The sequence below is a fragment of the Mustela nigripes genome, chromosome 16, assembly GCF_022355385.1.
Source record: "Mustela nigripes isolate SB6536 chromosome 16, MUSNIG.SB6536, whole genome shotgun sequence".
Taxonomy (NCBI): domain Eukaryota; kingdom Metazoa; phylum Chordata; class Mammalia; order Carnivora; family Mustelidae; genus Mustela; species Mustela nigripes.
The window spans coordinates 35,047,726-35,063,232 of record NC_081572.1 but is presented as its reverse complement, the minus strand read 5'-3'; the positions used below and the strand labels follow the sequence as shown (position 1 = coordinate 35,063,232).

The window sequence follows — 15,507 nt, the reverse complement described above, 5'->3', positions numbered from 1 at the left end:
GCTATTGGGAGCTTAAATTTTTCTCCAACATAAACACAATAAACAGTGCTGCTGAAAAAACTAACTGAGTAATTACTTCAAGAAGAAAAAAAAGATTTTTCCAAATGACTTAAGTAACTATTGTGTGGCTTATTCAAAAATTAAAAAAAAAAAAATGGAACTTTCATCAAAGAAAAACAATAAATTCAAGAGTAGTTCTCTTCAGAAGAAAAGGCTAAGCTAATTGTATAAGTAAAATTATCTGAAGAGAAATAGTATGAATATTCTTTTCACATTAATGACTCTGAAACCAGTTATCTGCAGAAAACATGACAGATTGAATTTCCATGGCTAATTAAGAACAGATACAGGTTTGATACCTTTGGGATTCTGGCAGCAATGATTCTAATTTTGTGTCCCCTACCAATTTACATTTGCACACAGTGAATGTGACAGTGATAGCCAGATTAGACTGATTATTTTGTCAGATACAGAGTTGCAAAACAACAGAGGCAGAGTAAAGGCAGAGTCACAGAATTTAACCTCTTGAGACATTAATTATCTCACAGTTTTAAACACTGTGGCTCTAATAAATGAACAACAGACTAATACTTAGTAGATGTTACTGATTTTTCTAGCTATGGGAAGAAACAATAGCAAATTAATTAGATTCTTATTTTGCTTTTCAAATTAATTCTTACAGTCTACATTTGAAGACTCTGAACCCAATAAAAGTAAGATATGACTCTCGAATCTACAAATCAGTGCATAGGAACAGTTAACCCTGAAATAGTTCAGAGTGGATAAAAACCTACCTACTATCTAATAAAGGGAGTATCACTAGCCAATAGATACAAAATGGATTATTTCACAAAAGACATTGGGAAACACGGTTATTTGTCACTAGAAGTCCAATGCGCTATCCATTGCGCCACAGAGCCACCTAACACGGTTATTTGAAAGAAATTCAAATTCACTTTGTGCCAAAATAATTCTGGAGAAATTTGAATGGCAATACACATTTTAACCATTAAAAATACTAGAAGAAAATATGAAATTTTAGTCGTATTAACTTATCTCAAAAGTTAAAAGGACATGGGATGCCTGGCTGGCTCAGTGGGTTAAAGCCTCTGCCTTCAGCTTAGGTCATGATCCCAGAGTCCTGGGATCTAGCCCCACATTGGGCTATCTGCTCAGCAGGGAGCCTGCTTCCCTTCCTCTCTCCCTGCCTGCCTCTCTGCCTACCTGTGATCTCTGTCAAATAAATAAATAAAATCTTTAAAAAAAAAAAAGTTAAAAGGACATTTTAAACATAATATCCCTGGAAATATAAGAAAGGAAATCTCAAGAGGTTTTTTAGTATATTCTATCCCATGTTTTGTTCCAGTACTTAAAAAAAAAAATCCCCTTATTATTATAAGCACTGCTTCTGTGAAAGTCCTTACATATGTACCTTTTGCAAAGATGGTAAATTCCTAACATTTTAAAAAAATATTTTATTTATTTATCAGACAGAGAGAGCGCTCGAGAGTACAAGCAGGGGGAGTAGCAGACTCCCTGCGGAACAAGGAACCTGATGAGGGGCTCAATCCCAGAACCATGACCTGAGCCAAAGGCAGACACTTAACCAACTGAGCCACCCAGGTGCCCCTTCCATTAATGGTTAATGAGAGTGCTTGTCTCCACTTCTTTCCCAGCCCTACATATTATCAAATTTAAAAGGGTTTTGCCAATCTGATAAGTATCTCATTGTTGCTTCTCGCACTTTTACATTTTTTTTTCTTAATTTAGCTCTTTAATCCACTTGCCATTTTATTTTAAGGCTTGTCCAAGTTAAGGACTTCACCATGTTTCCCCTTTAAGATATTGAGTCCAAAGAGATAGCCAGGTGTCCTAACATCAGTGAATTATCAGTCAGTCCTTTCCTCAATTGTTTGAAATGTCACACCCATCATATACTCGTGTGCATGTATATATTGATCCCTTTTTGTACTCTTGGTTCCATTATGTAGGTCCTTTTGGACATTTATCTGCCAGTGCCAACTTATGAAATATTCTGGTAACTGCAGGGCACCTAGCTATCTTAATATTCCTCTTTCTCAATAATATATTTTTTTAAGGTGTGGTAAGTTAGTTCTTTTAGTTTTTTCTTTTCTTTTTTTTTTTTTTAAAGATTTTATTTATTTATGTGATACAGAGGGAGAGAGAGAGGGCACAAGCAGGGGGAGCTGCAGACAGAGGGAGAGGAAGAAGTAGGCTCCCGGCTGAGCAGGGAACCTGATATAGGGCCTGATCCCAGGATTCTAGGATCAGGACCTGAGCCGAAGGCAGACGCTTAACCAACTGAGCCACCCAGGTGCCTCCATCCTAACTCTTCTTATTCATTTTCTCTTCTGGATAAATTTTAGAATCAACTTGTCCAGTTAAATCAAGTTGTGGTGAGGGGGTGCTCATTGTCTCAGGTGGTAGAGCATGTGACTCTTTATCTCAGGATCCTGAGTTCAAGCCCCACACTGGGTGTAGAGCTGACTTAAAAAAAAATCCAGTTGAAATTTTGATTAAAATGATAGTGAATTTGTAGATTCATTTGGAACAAAGTAAGTGTCTCACCCAGGAATTGTGTATGTTTTCCCACTTATTCAGAGATTTATTTTTTCCTTTAGAAAATTTCATGGTTTTCTTCATACGAAGAAAATTTTACACATTTTTACACATTTCATGATGAATGAATGAACGAATGAATCAGTGAATTCACAAAATAACTTTTTGTGATAGATTCAGGCGATGTAGCGAACAAGACAAGTTCCCTGTTCTCACAGAGCTTAGGTTCTATTTGAGAAAGATGGTCAATAATCAATAAATTAAAAAGGATCAGATAGTAAGCAGTCCTCTGTAGCGATTTAAAGTAGGATTATTGTAGAGGCTACGTTTAGACAACAGGTTTGTGCCATGGAAACTTGATTACGGCAAAAGGGCCACAGTAACCACCTGGCTGAATACAGGCAGGCCCACCAGTCCACCCAGCTCAAAATGTCCATAAGCCCTAGCTAACCAATGGGCTATTCACATCCAGGCACAGTTACCAAAAAAGGGAAAATTCCATGTGTCCCCATACCTCCTTGCCTTCCCACTTTAAATACAGTCCCCACCCATTGCCTCATGGCAGATAGTCGTTGCTCCTTTGCTGTCCTGCCCATTGTTCCCTTGCTGTGTATTCAATAAACTTCTTTCTTCTTTGTTCTGCCTGGGGTAAATTCTTTCTTTGACTGCACCACTGGCTTTCACCCAATCGTCACCCCACATTTGTTTCCTACATCCAACCAGGTGGAGATATTATGTGATAGAGATAATGGGTGGCTATTTTAGACTGGCTGACTAGGAAAGTCTCTCAATATTTAGACCAAGGTCTGAATAGCAAGAATCCATCTTCATTAACCTGCTAGAGGTGAAGTGAGCATTCTAAGGAGAGGGAACAGCTAATGCAAAAAGTCCTAAGGCCATTAAATAGCTTGGTTGTTTCAAGGAACAGGAAGCAGGCCATTGAGGCTGGAGTGTAGTGGGGAAGGGGAAAATTGTTAAGAAATAATGTTAGACAAACATTTAGGGACCAAATAGATCATGTAGGTTTTGTTTGCTTTTTTAAAAGATTTTATTTGTCAGAGGGAGAGAGTACAAGCAGGGGGAGCAGCAGGTAGAGGGAGAAGAAGCAGGCACCCCCGCTGAGCAGGGGGCCTGAAACATGGTTGGATCCCAGGAGCCTGGGATCATGACCTGAGCCAAAGACAGACACTTAATCAACTGAGCCACCCAGGCGTCCCTCATGTAGGTTTTCATAAGGAGTTTGCATATTATTTTATTTTATTATTTTTATTAAAGAATAGTTAACATACAATATTGTATTAGTTTCAGGTGATATTTATATGCATCATGAAATGGTCACCACAAAAATATAGCTACATCTGTGACCATACAAAGTTATTGCAATATTATAGACTATATTCCCTATGCTGTACATTGCATCCCTATGTCTTATACATTTTATTTTTTATTTCATTTATTTTTTTAAAAGAAATTTTATTTTTTTATTGGACACAGAGAGAGAGAGAGATCACAAGTAGGTAGAGCAGCAGGTAGAGAGAGAGGGGGAAGCAGGCTCCCCACCAAGCAGGGAGCCCGAGGGTTTGATCCCAGGACCCTGAGATCACGACCTGAGCTGAAGGCAGGGGCTTAACCCACTGAGCCATCCAGGCACCCCTGTCTTATACATTTTAGAACTGGAATATTCTACCTCTTAATTCCCTTCACTTATTTGATCTATCTCCCCACCCCCATCCATATTATTTTAAATGTGATAGGAAGTCATAGAGCATAGTGAGTAGCAAAATGACTTGATCTGATTTATGATTTTGACAGTAGCCAGGGGAAAAAGGACTGCAGGGGGACAGAGTGAAAGAAAAGAGACTTGTGGGGAGACCAATGTAGTGGTTCAAGTAGGGGGTAATAGTGGCTTGGACTGGGCTGATAGTGGTGGGGGCAGTGAGAAGTGGTAGGCAGGTTCAGTATTCATCCTGGAGATTTAGTCAAAAGGATTTGCTGATAGATTTAGAAGGATGGGAAACTGGTGGGAGGGTGGAATGGGGATGAGAATGGAGGAAAGAGAAGAACAAAAAAATTCCTAGGTTTTTTTTTTTTTTTAAATATTTTATTTATTTATTTGAGAAAGAGGGAGAAGGAGCAAGGGGGAGGAGCAGAGGGAAAAGCAGCAGCAGACTCCCTGCTGAGCATAGAGCCTGCCACAGGCCTCAATCCAGGATGCTGAGATCATGATCTGAGCAAAGTCAGATGCTTAACCAACTTACCAGACCCCCGAACCCCTAGGTGTTTTGTTTTGTTTTGTTTTTTTTAAGATTTCATTTATTTATTTGACAGAGAGAGATCACAAATAGGTAGAGAGGCAGGCAGGCGGTGGGGGGGGGGGCAGGCTCCCCGCTGAGCAGGGAACCTGACTCGGGCCTGGATCCCAGGACCCTGAGATCATGACCTGAGTGGAAGGCAGAGGCATAACCACTGAACCACCCTGGCACCCCTCAACTCCTAGTCTTTTTTGAGGGTTGAATGGCATAGTAGATAGTGATGCTTACTGATGTGTGTAAGATCACGGAAGGTGAGCCATGGTCCTGGATGGCATTACCAAGGGAGAGCATATAGGAAAACAAAAGAGCTAAGGACCCAGCCCTGGTCTCTCCCAACAATTTAAGGTCTGGCTAGGGAGAAATCAGCAACTGAAATAAGAAGTGGTGGTTTGTCAATGGGGCAGGAAGAAAACCAGGATAGTGTGGTTTCTTTTAAGCCAAGAGAAGAAGTTTTTATTATTTATTTATTTATTTTTAAAGATTTTATTTATTTATCAGAGAGAGAGAGGGGGAGAGAGCGAGCACAGACAGACAGAATGGCAGGCAGAGGCAGAAGGAGAAGCAGGCTCCCTGCCGAGCAAGGAGCTCGATGTGGGACATGATCCCACTGGGATCATGTCCTGAGCTGAAGGCAGCTGCTTGACCAACTGAGCCACCCAGGCATCCCCAAGAGAAGAAGTTTTTAAAAAGAAGTGATGAGGGGCGCCTGGGTGGCTCAGTGGGTTAAGCCGCTGCCTTCGGCTCGGGTCATGATCTCAGGGTCCTGGGATCGAGCCCCGCATCGGGCTCTCTGCTCAGCAGGGAGCCTGCTTCCTTCTCTCTCTCTCTGCCTGCCTCTCAGTGTACTTGTAATTTCTCTCTGTGAAAAAAAAAAAAAAAAAATTTTAAAAAAAAAAAAAAAAAAAAAAAAAAAAGGAGTGATGATTTTCCTTGTTACGAAGTTTCAAAAAGGAAACTGGTTCTATTTGCTTTTTCCTTTGGAGCAGAGTCAGTACAGAAAAGTCATCATTAGCTTTGGAAATAAAGTCTTGTTATGTTACAAAAACAGTGCCAAAAGAATGATGGGGATGGTTGCTTGTTTGGACTAGGTTTAGGAGAAATTATAAGGTAGGAATTATAAGTAGAATTTAGATAGCGACAACTCTTAGAAAAAAATCTTTCCATGAAGAGAAGCAGAGAAATGGGATAGTGTAAGCGGTTGGGTAGTTTTTGTTGTTGTTGTTGTTAATTAAAACAGAAATCAGAACACGTCCGTGTGCAGATGCAAATGATCCTGTAAAAAAGGAAAAAATTGATGAGGTAGGAGCAAGAAAAGATAAATGGTGAAGTAAAGTTCTGGAGGAGAGAAAAGAAAGGATCTGGAATACAAATGGAAGGTTTAATAGCAGCAAGGCCACTTCATGAAGAGGAAAATGAGGAACTGAGAGGCCACAGTATTGGATGGAAAATGTGGATAACATTTTTAAAAAAGTGGCTGAGATGTGACAAAAATAGTGGAAGAAAGGAAGACAATGAAACAGGAACAAACGAAGGAGTTCCTAGTGACCAGTAGATGATGACATCTTGGTGTAGAATCGGCTGGCAGTACCTTTAAAAGAGCCTGGGTTTTTGAAAAAGAAAGAAAAATGATTTGGAGGCAGCATGAAGAGCAGGTTTGAAGAGAAGAGTGAAGTAAAATAACCTCCTCCACTTGGAAAGTTGCAAGAGAGGTAGTTTTGCCAGGTGATAAACCAGTTTTCAGTTCAAACAGGAAGTTGATGGGAACATTTAGAGAAGAGGTGAATAAAGGGGAAATGGCTGTTAACAGATGTTGAAATCTTAAGTGTAGAGTGAAATGGTTAGAATGGTTAGTGAAAAGTAGACACTGAATCAGATTAATGAAAGTGGAGGGTAGCATGGAGATGCTAATCAGGCTAATCGTATATGACCTGGAGGCTACTGGATGTGATTGAGTGAAAAGGATTATAAAGCGTGGAGGAATTATCTTTTTTGTAATCTCTAGGGTGGGAGGGAAGGTGGGCAAACTGTTAAAGATGAGTAATACAGAGCTACACAAACTGTTCTCTCTTGCAGGTCTCATGGTTTGGAGGCCACTGGATTAGAATTGCTAATTTTTCATTTAGGATTTTTGCATTTACAGATAAAGAGTCTATAGATTTCCTCCTACTCTTAAAAAAAAAAAAGATTTTATTTGTTTATTTATATTTATCAGAGAAAGAGAGAGAGTGGGAGAGTACAAGCAGGCAGAGTGGCAGGCAGAGGCAGAGAGAGAAGCAGGCTCCCTGCCCAGCAAGGAGCCAGATGGGGGACTCGATTCCAGGACTCCGCCTCATGACCTGAGCGGAAGGTGACTGAGCCACCGGGGCGTCCAGATTTCCTCCTACTCTTTTTTTTTTTTTTTAAGATTTTATTTATGTCTTTGACAGACAGAGATCACAAGTAGGCAGAGAGGCAGGCGGGGGTCGGGGTGCGGGGAATAGGGTCCTTGCTGAGCAGAGAGCCTGATGCGCAGCTGGACCGCAGGACCCCGGGTTCATGACCTGAGCTCAAGGCAGAGGCTTCAACCCACTGAGCCACCCACGAGCCCCATCCTCCTACTCTTAATAATTGTTAGGTTTTGATAACTGGATTGTAATCATCTTTCAAAACAAGCTGGGACTTTATCCAAGCATTTTCACCTTGAAACTTGTGGTCTAGTGTATTTTGATACAGGGGCTTATCTCTTGACTACATTTATTTTCTACGTAACTGTCATTTTATGTAATTCGTATTCTCTATATTTTGAGCTGATTTGGTTAGTCTTATTTTTATTGGTTCAAAGAGTTTTCCTATTTGTACTTCTCGTGGCTTTTTTTTTGTGTGTGTGTGCCAATTGTTGGATGAACATTTTCCTCACTCTCAAAAAACTGTACAGGAAAGGGCACACCGGAGTATTGATGATGAAGTGGCTAAAATCGGGAAAAAAATAACTTTTTAAAAAAGTGAACTTTAAACTGATTCTCTGCAATAAAATTTGCTGCTGAGGACATACTAACCTCCCTACTCTTGAGGCTTCATTTGTGGAAATCGCTGCAAAGGTTTCAGAGCTTACAATAGGGCGTACTGGGTGAAGAGGTGGGAACGTAACCAAATTGTTACAGCACAAGCGCGCTTGGCAGTTTCCGCAAGCTATTTTCAAGTGGTAACTTCAAGTGATACACAAAGGAATAAAATACTTAACCCAGGGCTCGTTGGAAAAAGTACTAGGCTGAACAAAAGCTGAAAAGATCTGTTTAAAATTAGCTAAAATATAACCCTTCTTAAGTCTCTGACATACCTAGTTAGGTGAGACAGGACCGTTCAGCGGATGGTGGAAATTTTCCCCAGCTTCCTTAACAACACAAACTGGACAGCCTGCTTCAACTCCCGGCCGGATACATCCCCCCCAAATCCAGTAAGAGTGCCACACTTTTTTGCGGCGTGCCCACAAACGACCTTCCAAAGTGAGGTTTCCCGCCATTTCACTTCAAGGAATGGAAGGTTTACCTCCCCCCGCCGCCCAGCTTCTCTACAGTCCTGGGAGGCCCGAGCCTACGCGGCTATCCCCGCAAGGCGAGCTGTGAAATGCCAAGTGCTGTAGGCTGCATTAACGATCCCGGCGACTGAGCCCAAAAGGTGACAGCCCAGGATGCTCGGTAAGTACTCAACGTACGACGAAAACCCAGAGAGCGAAAACACCCAAAGCAGCAGAGAAAGCCAAGCCCGCCAAGGGCGGGCCCAGTGCCCGCGCAGGAGCCCGGTGCGCGGCAGTTGCTGGGAGGAGCGAGGGTTGGGGGTGGAGGGCGGGCTTGGTCCAACTCGACTCCTGATTGGTCCGGTCCAGAGAGCCAAGTGACGACAGCCGGGGAGAACGTCTGATTTGTGTGGTGGGCGCGGGCAGGCGGGGAAGCGCATTGCGCAGGCGCAGCTGCTCGGCTCCTTTCGTCCTAGAGCTCCGGCCCAGCTCTCGCGGACAAGTCCCGACATCGCGCGCCCCCCCCTCCGGGACCGCCCCCTCCCCCTTCTCGGCGTCGTCGAAGATAAACAATAGTTGGCCGGCGGGCGCGGAGTGTGTCTCCCGCCGCCGGATTCGGCGGGCTGCGTGGGACCGGCGGGATCCCAGCCAGCCGGCCATGGCGGGGCTGTACTCGCTGGGAGTGAGCGTCTTCTCCGACCAGGGCGGGAGGAAGTACATGGAGGACGTTACTCAAATCGTGGTGGAGCCCGAGCCGACGGCTGAAGAAAAACCCTGGTCGCGGCGGTCACTCTCTCAGGCGTCGCCTCCGCAGCCGTCACCGCCAGCTCTTGCTGGCAGCGAAGTCTTGGGGAAAGGCCCAGTGGTGGCAACCCGAGAGGCTCGCGACCCTCCCCCGGACGCCGCGGCCTCTCCAGCTCCCGGTCGCTGCTGCCGCCGCCGTTCCTCAGTGGCATTTTTCGCCGTGTGCGACGGGCACGGCGGGCGGGAGGCGGCACAGTTTGCCCGGGAGCATTTGTGGGGTTTCATCAAGAAGCAGAAGGGATTTACGTCGTCCGAGCCGGCGAAGGTTTGCGCTGCCATCCGCAAAGGCTTCCTCGCTTGTCACCTCGCCATGTGGAAGAAACTGGGTAAGTTCGCTGCTTGTTTGCCGCCCGCCTCTTTTTCGGGCAGTTGAGGGCTCTTCTCAAGAGCGCCAGCACCTCGTGGCCCCCGGCTCCGAGCGCGCTACAAAGTGCACATTGGTGGGAGTGAAGTCTCTCCTCGGTCGGGTCGCGCTTTCCAGGGTGGAGGGCCGGCCAAAGTGGCCCCGGGAGAGATCGGATCGCTCGATTCCGCGGCCGCCCGGCGCCTTATTTCCACCCTCCCAGAAGCCAGGAAAGCGGTCATCTCCCGGCTTCACTTTTTTGGTAGCGAGGCTGCGAATAGTGTTTGAAACCTGGCGCCAGATTTTGGCCAAAAGACGTGAAATATTCAGAACACTTGGTACCTGAGCCCCCACGCAAAGGAAGCCGGAGACGGCAGCAATGAGACTGCTGCCTTAGAATCTGTCATAATTTTTGCTCTTGAAGGACTTGTCCCTGTCGGGTTGCCTCCTACCGGTGGTGTCAGTTCACCAAATTGACCCTAGGTGGCTGGCCGTTGAAGTATACTGTAGACTAATTAAGAAGGTCAAATGTAATCATCCAGCGACTTAAATAAAGTCTTGGGAGGAATTCGGTTGTGTTGATCATAAAATGGGTTTAGGATCTTTATGGTTGTACTGCTTATGAAAAACAAAAGCGAAGAATGCGTTGTTAAGTCTGAAACTGGCCCCACGTTAGGGTGTGTGTTAAATTCTATTAGGGCTTTTTAAAGGTATACTTTTTTTTTTTTTTTTAAGTTGCCTTCGCGAATTGCTGTCAGATAGTTCTCACCAGTTACCAGTTAAAAGTTGTAACTGCCCGTCAAAGTTACAAGAGATAGGAAATTACTGATCAGCTAAAAGGAAATAGCTTACTTTCTAAAAATTCGGTGGAATTGTAGTTTCATCTAAACTTTAAATTAGTTTTCTAAAGTATCCAGTGTTTCTGTACCCGACATGTGTTATCATACAGACTTAGAGCTGCTTTTGCATTGCGCTGTATGAATGGCGGGGGTCTTTTTTAGAGAAAAGATCGTTAACTTCTGTCATTTAAAAAAATCCTCTTTAATGGTAGCATGATGTTGCTTTATTTATAGCAGAGGGATAGAGAAGAGTGTAAAGATTGGTCAAACAGAACATTTTTTTACAAAGGTGTTGTCATAGAGTTGTAGACTAGCTTCTTTTGAAGTCTGTTTTCTGTTTGTCTGGCTTTCTGCCAAAAATTGTTTGATTGACTCATAGAACAACCAGTCTTCCTGTCAGAGGCGTTTCCCATCCAATCCCAGAGGCCCCTATTATTTGTTTTGTTTTTGTGTAGGCAGAGCAGAACTGCAGTGTATTCCAGAAATATGTCATTTCATGGCTTGCAGGCCAACCAGGAGTGGACACCGAGATAACTATATAGAGGAAGATTAGACACAAAGAACTATAAAGAGTACTATGTTTATTTTGCAGTACACTTGGAGCAGCATGAATTTGTCATATATTTGAGCTAAAAGAATAAAGCATAAACCCTGTTACTTGGGCTTTTTTTTTTTTTTTTTAATAAGGCATGGACCATGCCTTCAAATGCGAATGTGTATGTTTTTTTGACATACACGTGCTTTTTGAGTCAAACTTTGACTCCTATGAGGCGTGGTTTAGAGCTTTGAATACCAAATACTCAAGTTTGCTTTGTTCCACAGCCAAGCCTTGTACTCCATCCTTGAAACTTGAATTTAAAAAAAGAAAATGCTGAGTATATGAAAGTCTTGACACAGGAGATGCAGGTTTTTAAGAAAAATTGTGCTTCAGTCCCAAATTCATGGGTGGCTCCTCAATTTCTATAAAATAAACAAACTGCAGGTTGTAATCTGCAGGCCAAGCTCTTTCCACTCCAACTTTAGACTCCGTATTCAATTTTATCTGTTACTCATATTTCCAACACAGTAGTCTACTTACCTTTTCCCCATGGCACACTGAAATACTCCATTTTCTTGAATTCTCCCCCAAAAAAGAAAACTGAAAAATAAACTCCTCAAATCTCTAAGTCAGTTTGTTTTCTTCTGTGAAGACTTGTTTCTTTTGGAATTAAGCATTCTTTGTTTATACTTTTGTAGTGCTCATTAGGTTATAGCAGTGCTTCCCAAACTTTTTGTTCTTAAAATGCTTTTTATTCTTAAATGATTGAGGATCCCAAAGATCTTTTGTTTATGTGGGATATATGTCATATTTACTCTGTGAGAAATTAAAACAGATAATTTATATTTATTAATCTATTAAAAATAAACTAAATATATGTTAATATATTTAAGTGAATATACTATTCATAATTCATTATCTCTTTAAATATTCATTATTAATATATGATTTAAATGAAAAGTCACTTTTTAAAAATTAATACTGAAATAAATATTCTCATAACTGCTTCTGCATTCTATCTGTTGTGCTGTGTTGTGTGGTTGAAGTACATAAACAAGGCAGTCTCACGTGTATAGTAGGAAAAGGGAGGAATAGTTTAGTAGTGTTTTCAGATAATTCTGGATATTCTATACCAAAGTGATTGTTTCTTAAGGTTAATACAAATGGAATCTGAAACCTTATCAAAGGACTTTTTGTAGTTTTACATTGAAATCCTGTTGGTCTGTCTTGCACTTTTTAAAAAGACTTATTTATTTATTTATTTATCTGAGAGTGAGAGAGAGAGAGAGCAAAAGCTGGGGCAGGGGGCAAAGCGAGAAGCAGACTCCCCACTTAAGCCCCATGAGGGGCTGGATCCCAGCACCCTGGAATCATGACCTGAGTTGACTGCAGGTGCTTACTGACTGAACCACCCAGGTGCCCTTGTCTTGTACTTTTTTTTTTTTTTTAAAGATTTTATTTATTTATTTGACAGAAATCACAAGCAGATGGAGAGGCAGGCAGAGAGAGAGAGAGAGAGGGAAGCAGGCTCCCTGCTGAGCAGAGAGCCTGATGTGGGGCTCGATCCCAGGACCCTGGGACCATGACCCGAGCCAAAGGCAGCGGCTTAACCCACTGAGCCACCCAGGCGCCCCTGTACTTTGAATAAATCTTTTACCTGTGTGTAATTTATGACATGGTACATTAGTCGCTTGGAAAATAGTATTTCACTGAATTATGCAGATCTAAATACTGATGTACTTTTTTAATGTAATATGAAAAAACCACATTTGTAAATATTTCTGATCTCATCAGAAAAGTTTTAAGATTTGGAAGCTATCAAGTTCACTCTAGTGGATACACATTTTCCAAATGTAAGTTTTTAAAGCAGCAATTAGAAATTTATCACTGGTAACAAATACTCTCAGTTGTTTTTTCTTCCTTTTCTTTCTTTCTTTCTTTTTTTTTTTTTTTTTAAGATTTTATTTATTTATTTGACAGACACAGCAAGAGAAAGAATACAAGCAGGAACAGTGGGAGAGGGAGAAGCAGGCTCCCCGCTGAGCAGGGAGCCTAATGTGGGTCTCAATCCCAGAACCCTGGGATCCTGACCTGAGCCCAAGGCAGACACTTAAAGACTGAGCCACCCCAGGTGTCCTTCTTTTGTTTTCTCTCCCTTCCTTCCTTTCTTTCTTTCTTTTATTTTTTTTTTCCGAGATTTTTGTTTGTTTGTTTTTTGTGTTTAAGATTTTATTTATTTGATAGAGAGCACAAGCAGGGGGAACAGCAGGCAGAGGCAGAGGGAGAGGGAGAAGCAGGCTCTCCGCCGAGCAAGCTGCCCAACACAGGGCTCAGTCCCAGGATCCTGGGATCATAACCCGAGCCGAAGGCAGACACTTAAGGACTGAGCCACCCAGGCACCCCTGTCAGTTGTTTTTCTTGAAAGGGAGAGGCTCACTTTGTTTAGTTTGAAAAAAATGTATGTCAGATGCCCAAGTCTTACTAACATAGTTTATCAGTTTATCAGTCTTCCAAGTAAAAATGAAAACCATGAAAAATGGGGTTAGTTCATTCCATAATTCACAGTCAGAAGTATTCATGGGTGGAGCTTTAATAAAATTTTTTTGTTTTATTGTTTTAAATTTTATTGTGATATCAAGGACATTCTTCAGTAAAACTGGTTTGCCTTTTTTTTTTTTTTTTTAACTGCAAGTGGGTGGCTATGGAGAATACAGTGACTGCTAGTTCATTTTGGTGTCACTGCCTCGATTCCTAATAAAACCAGCAGTTTTACCACTGTTTTTGAATCATCAGTGCAAATGTCAACACAGTGGAAAGGGCAAATAAACTCAGAATTATTATGAAAATATTTTGGCTTTGTGAAATTCCTGTAAAGATCACACAGACCACTGTGAGATAACCAGTATGTTTTATCTGCCTCTCAGATAAATCTTAAGGTCTTTGGTAGGGGGATGTCTTATATACTTTATTATTAATCTGTAAGAGCTGATTCATTGCTCAAAGTAGCTGTTTAGTTGAATTTCTGTGGGTGAAATGATTAAATTGGCTTTGTTACTTTTATTTTTTTAATTTAAAAAATTTTTCCCTTTTAAAAGTTGTAAAATACACATAAGATTTACCATTTTAGCCAATTTTATGTGTACAGTTCAGTGGTATTAAGTACACTCACGGTATTGTGCACCCATCACCATTGTCCATTTTCAGAATTTGTTCATCATCCCACAGAAACTCTAATCATTAAATGGTAGATCCCCATTACCCTCTTCTCCACCCCCTGATAACTTGTTTTACTTTGTGTCACTATGAATTTGCCTATTCTAGGTACCTCATGTAAGTGGAATCATATAGTATTTTTCCTTTTGTCTTATTTTACTTAGCATACTGTCGTTAAGGTTCATCCAAATTATAGTATGTATCAGAATTTTTTCCTTTTTAATGGTGAATAATATTCTGTCCTATGTGTATACACATTTTGCTTATCCATTCATCTGTTGATGAACATTTGGGTTGTTTCCTTTTGGCTGGTGTGAATAATGCTATTTTGAATAAAGGTATGTAAATGTTTGGTTCTGTTTTCAGTTCTTTTGGGTAGAAACCCTAGAAGTGGAATTAAAGTCCCTTTTTAAAAAAATTTATTTTCTTATTTCTTGATCTCAAGTTACAGTATGTGCCTAATTTATGTATATTCACATGTATGGATTTACTGTTCTTATGTTTGCCTTCTAAGAAATAATGTTTTAAAGTTTGTGCTTTTTTTAGGTTTGTTCATTTGAAATAATGTTTGTTTCGCCTCTTTTGATAGTTCAAAGAAAGTAGTAAACAAATTGCAGTTTTAGTTCCTATGTGTCTGGAACTATGATTTACTTAGGTTATCAAGAGAGCCCCTGGAAAGATAATAGTACATTGTTGAAATAAATGTGATCTCTGATGTGATGGTGGGAAATTTACCACAGTACTTGTAGAGGAAGATGAAATATGGAATTTTTTTTTTGAAGGACTGTTACTTCCTTCCCCTTCCTTCCCCTTTTTGATTTTCAGTATTATTAGACATGTATAAATATTTCAGAAATTGCTAGAGAGAGAGGGTGTGTGTGTGTGTGTGTGTGTGTGTGGCATGCATGCATTACTTTTGCTGGTGTAAAATTATTCCAAAATAATAAAATGTAGGTGATGAATATGTCTAAAAAGATTTTTTAAATTTCTTTTTCTTTTTTTTAATAATGTTTTTAAATTTTAGGGACGCCTGGGTGGCTCAGTGAGGTAAAGCCTCTGCCTTCTGCTTAGGTCATGATCCCAGGGTTCTGGGATCGAGCCCCACATTGGGCTCTCTGCTCAGCAGGGAGCCTGCTTCCTCCTCTCTCTGACTGCCTCTCTGCCTACTTGTAATCTGTCTGTCAAATAAATAAATAAAAATTTAAAAAAAATAATGTTTTAAATTTTAATTCTATTATAGCTAAAATAAAGTGGAAGTTTCGCTACCTTACTGTGACTGAGGTTCAGAAAGAGTATGACCAAGGGAGGTGTGCCTGGGTGGCTCAGTTGTTAAATGTCTGCCTTTGGTTTAGGTCAGGATCCCAGGGTCCTAGGATGGAGCCCTG

General features: G+C 41.3%; 1 protein-coding gene across 2 annotated transcripts in view; it reads left to right on the top strand.

Moving 5' to 3' along the window:
• The first annotated feature begins 8,806 nt into the window (after positions 1-8,806).
• The window catches only part of PPM1D (protein phosphatase, Mg2+/Mn2+ dependent 1D), a 42,535-nt gene continuing 35,834 nt past the window's right edge, over positions 8,807-15,507 (top strand). For both annotated transcript variants that reach the window (XM_059379065.1, XM_059379064.1), the window contains exon 1: positions 8,807-9,515. In XM_059379065.1, the coding sequence (XP_059235048.1) occupies positions 9,044-9,515 (472 nt within the window). In that variant the 5' untranslated portion in view covers positions 8,807-9,043. The remainder of the gene's footprint in view (positions 9,516-15,507) is intronic.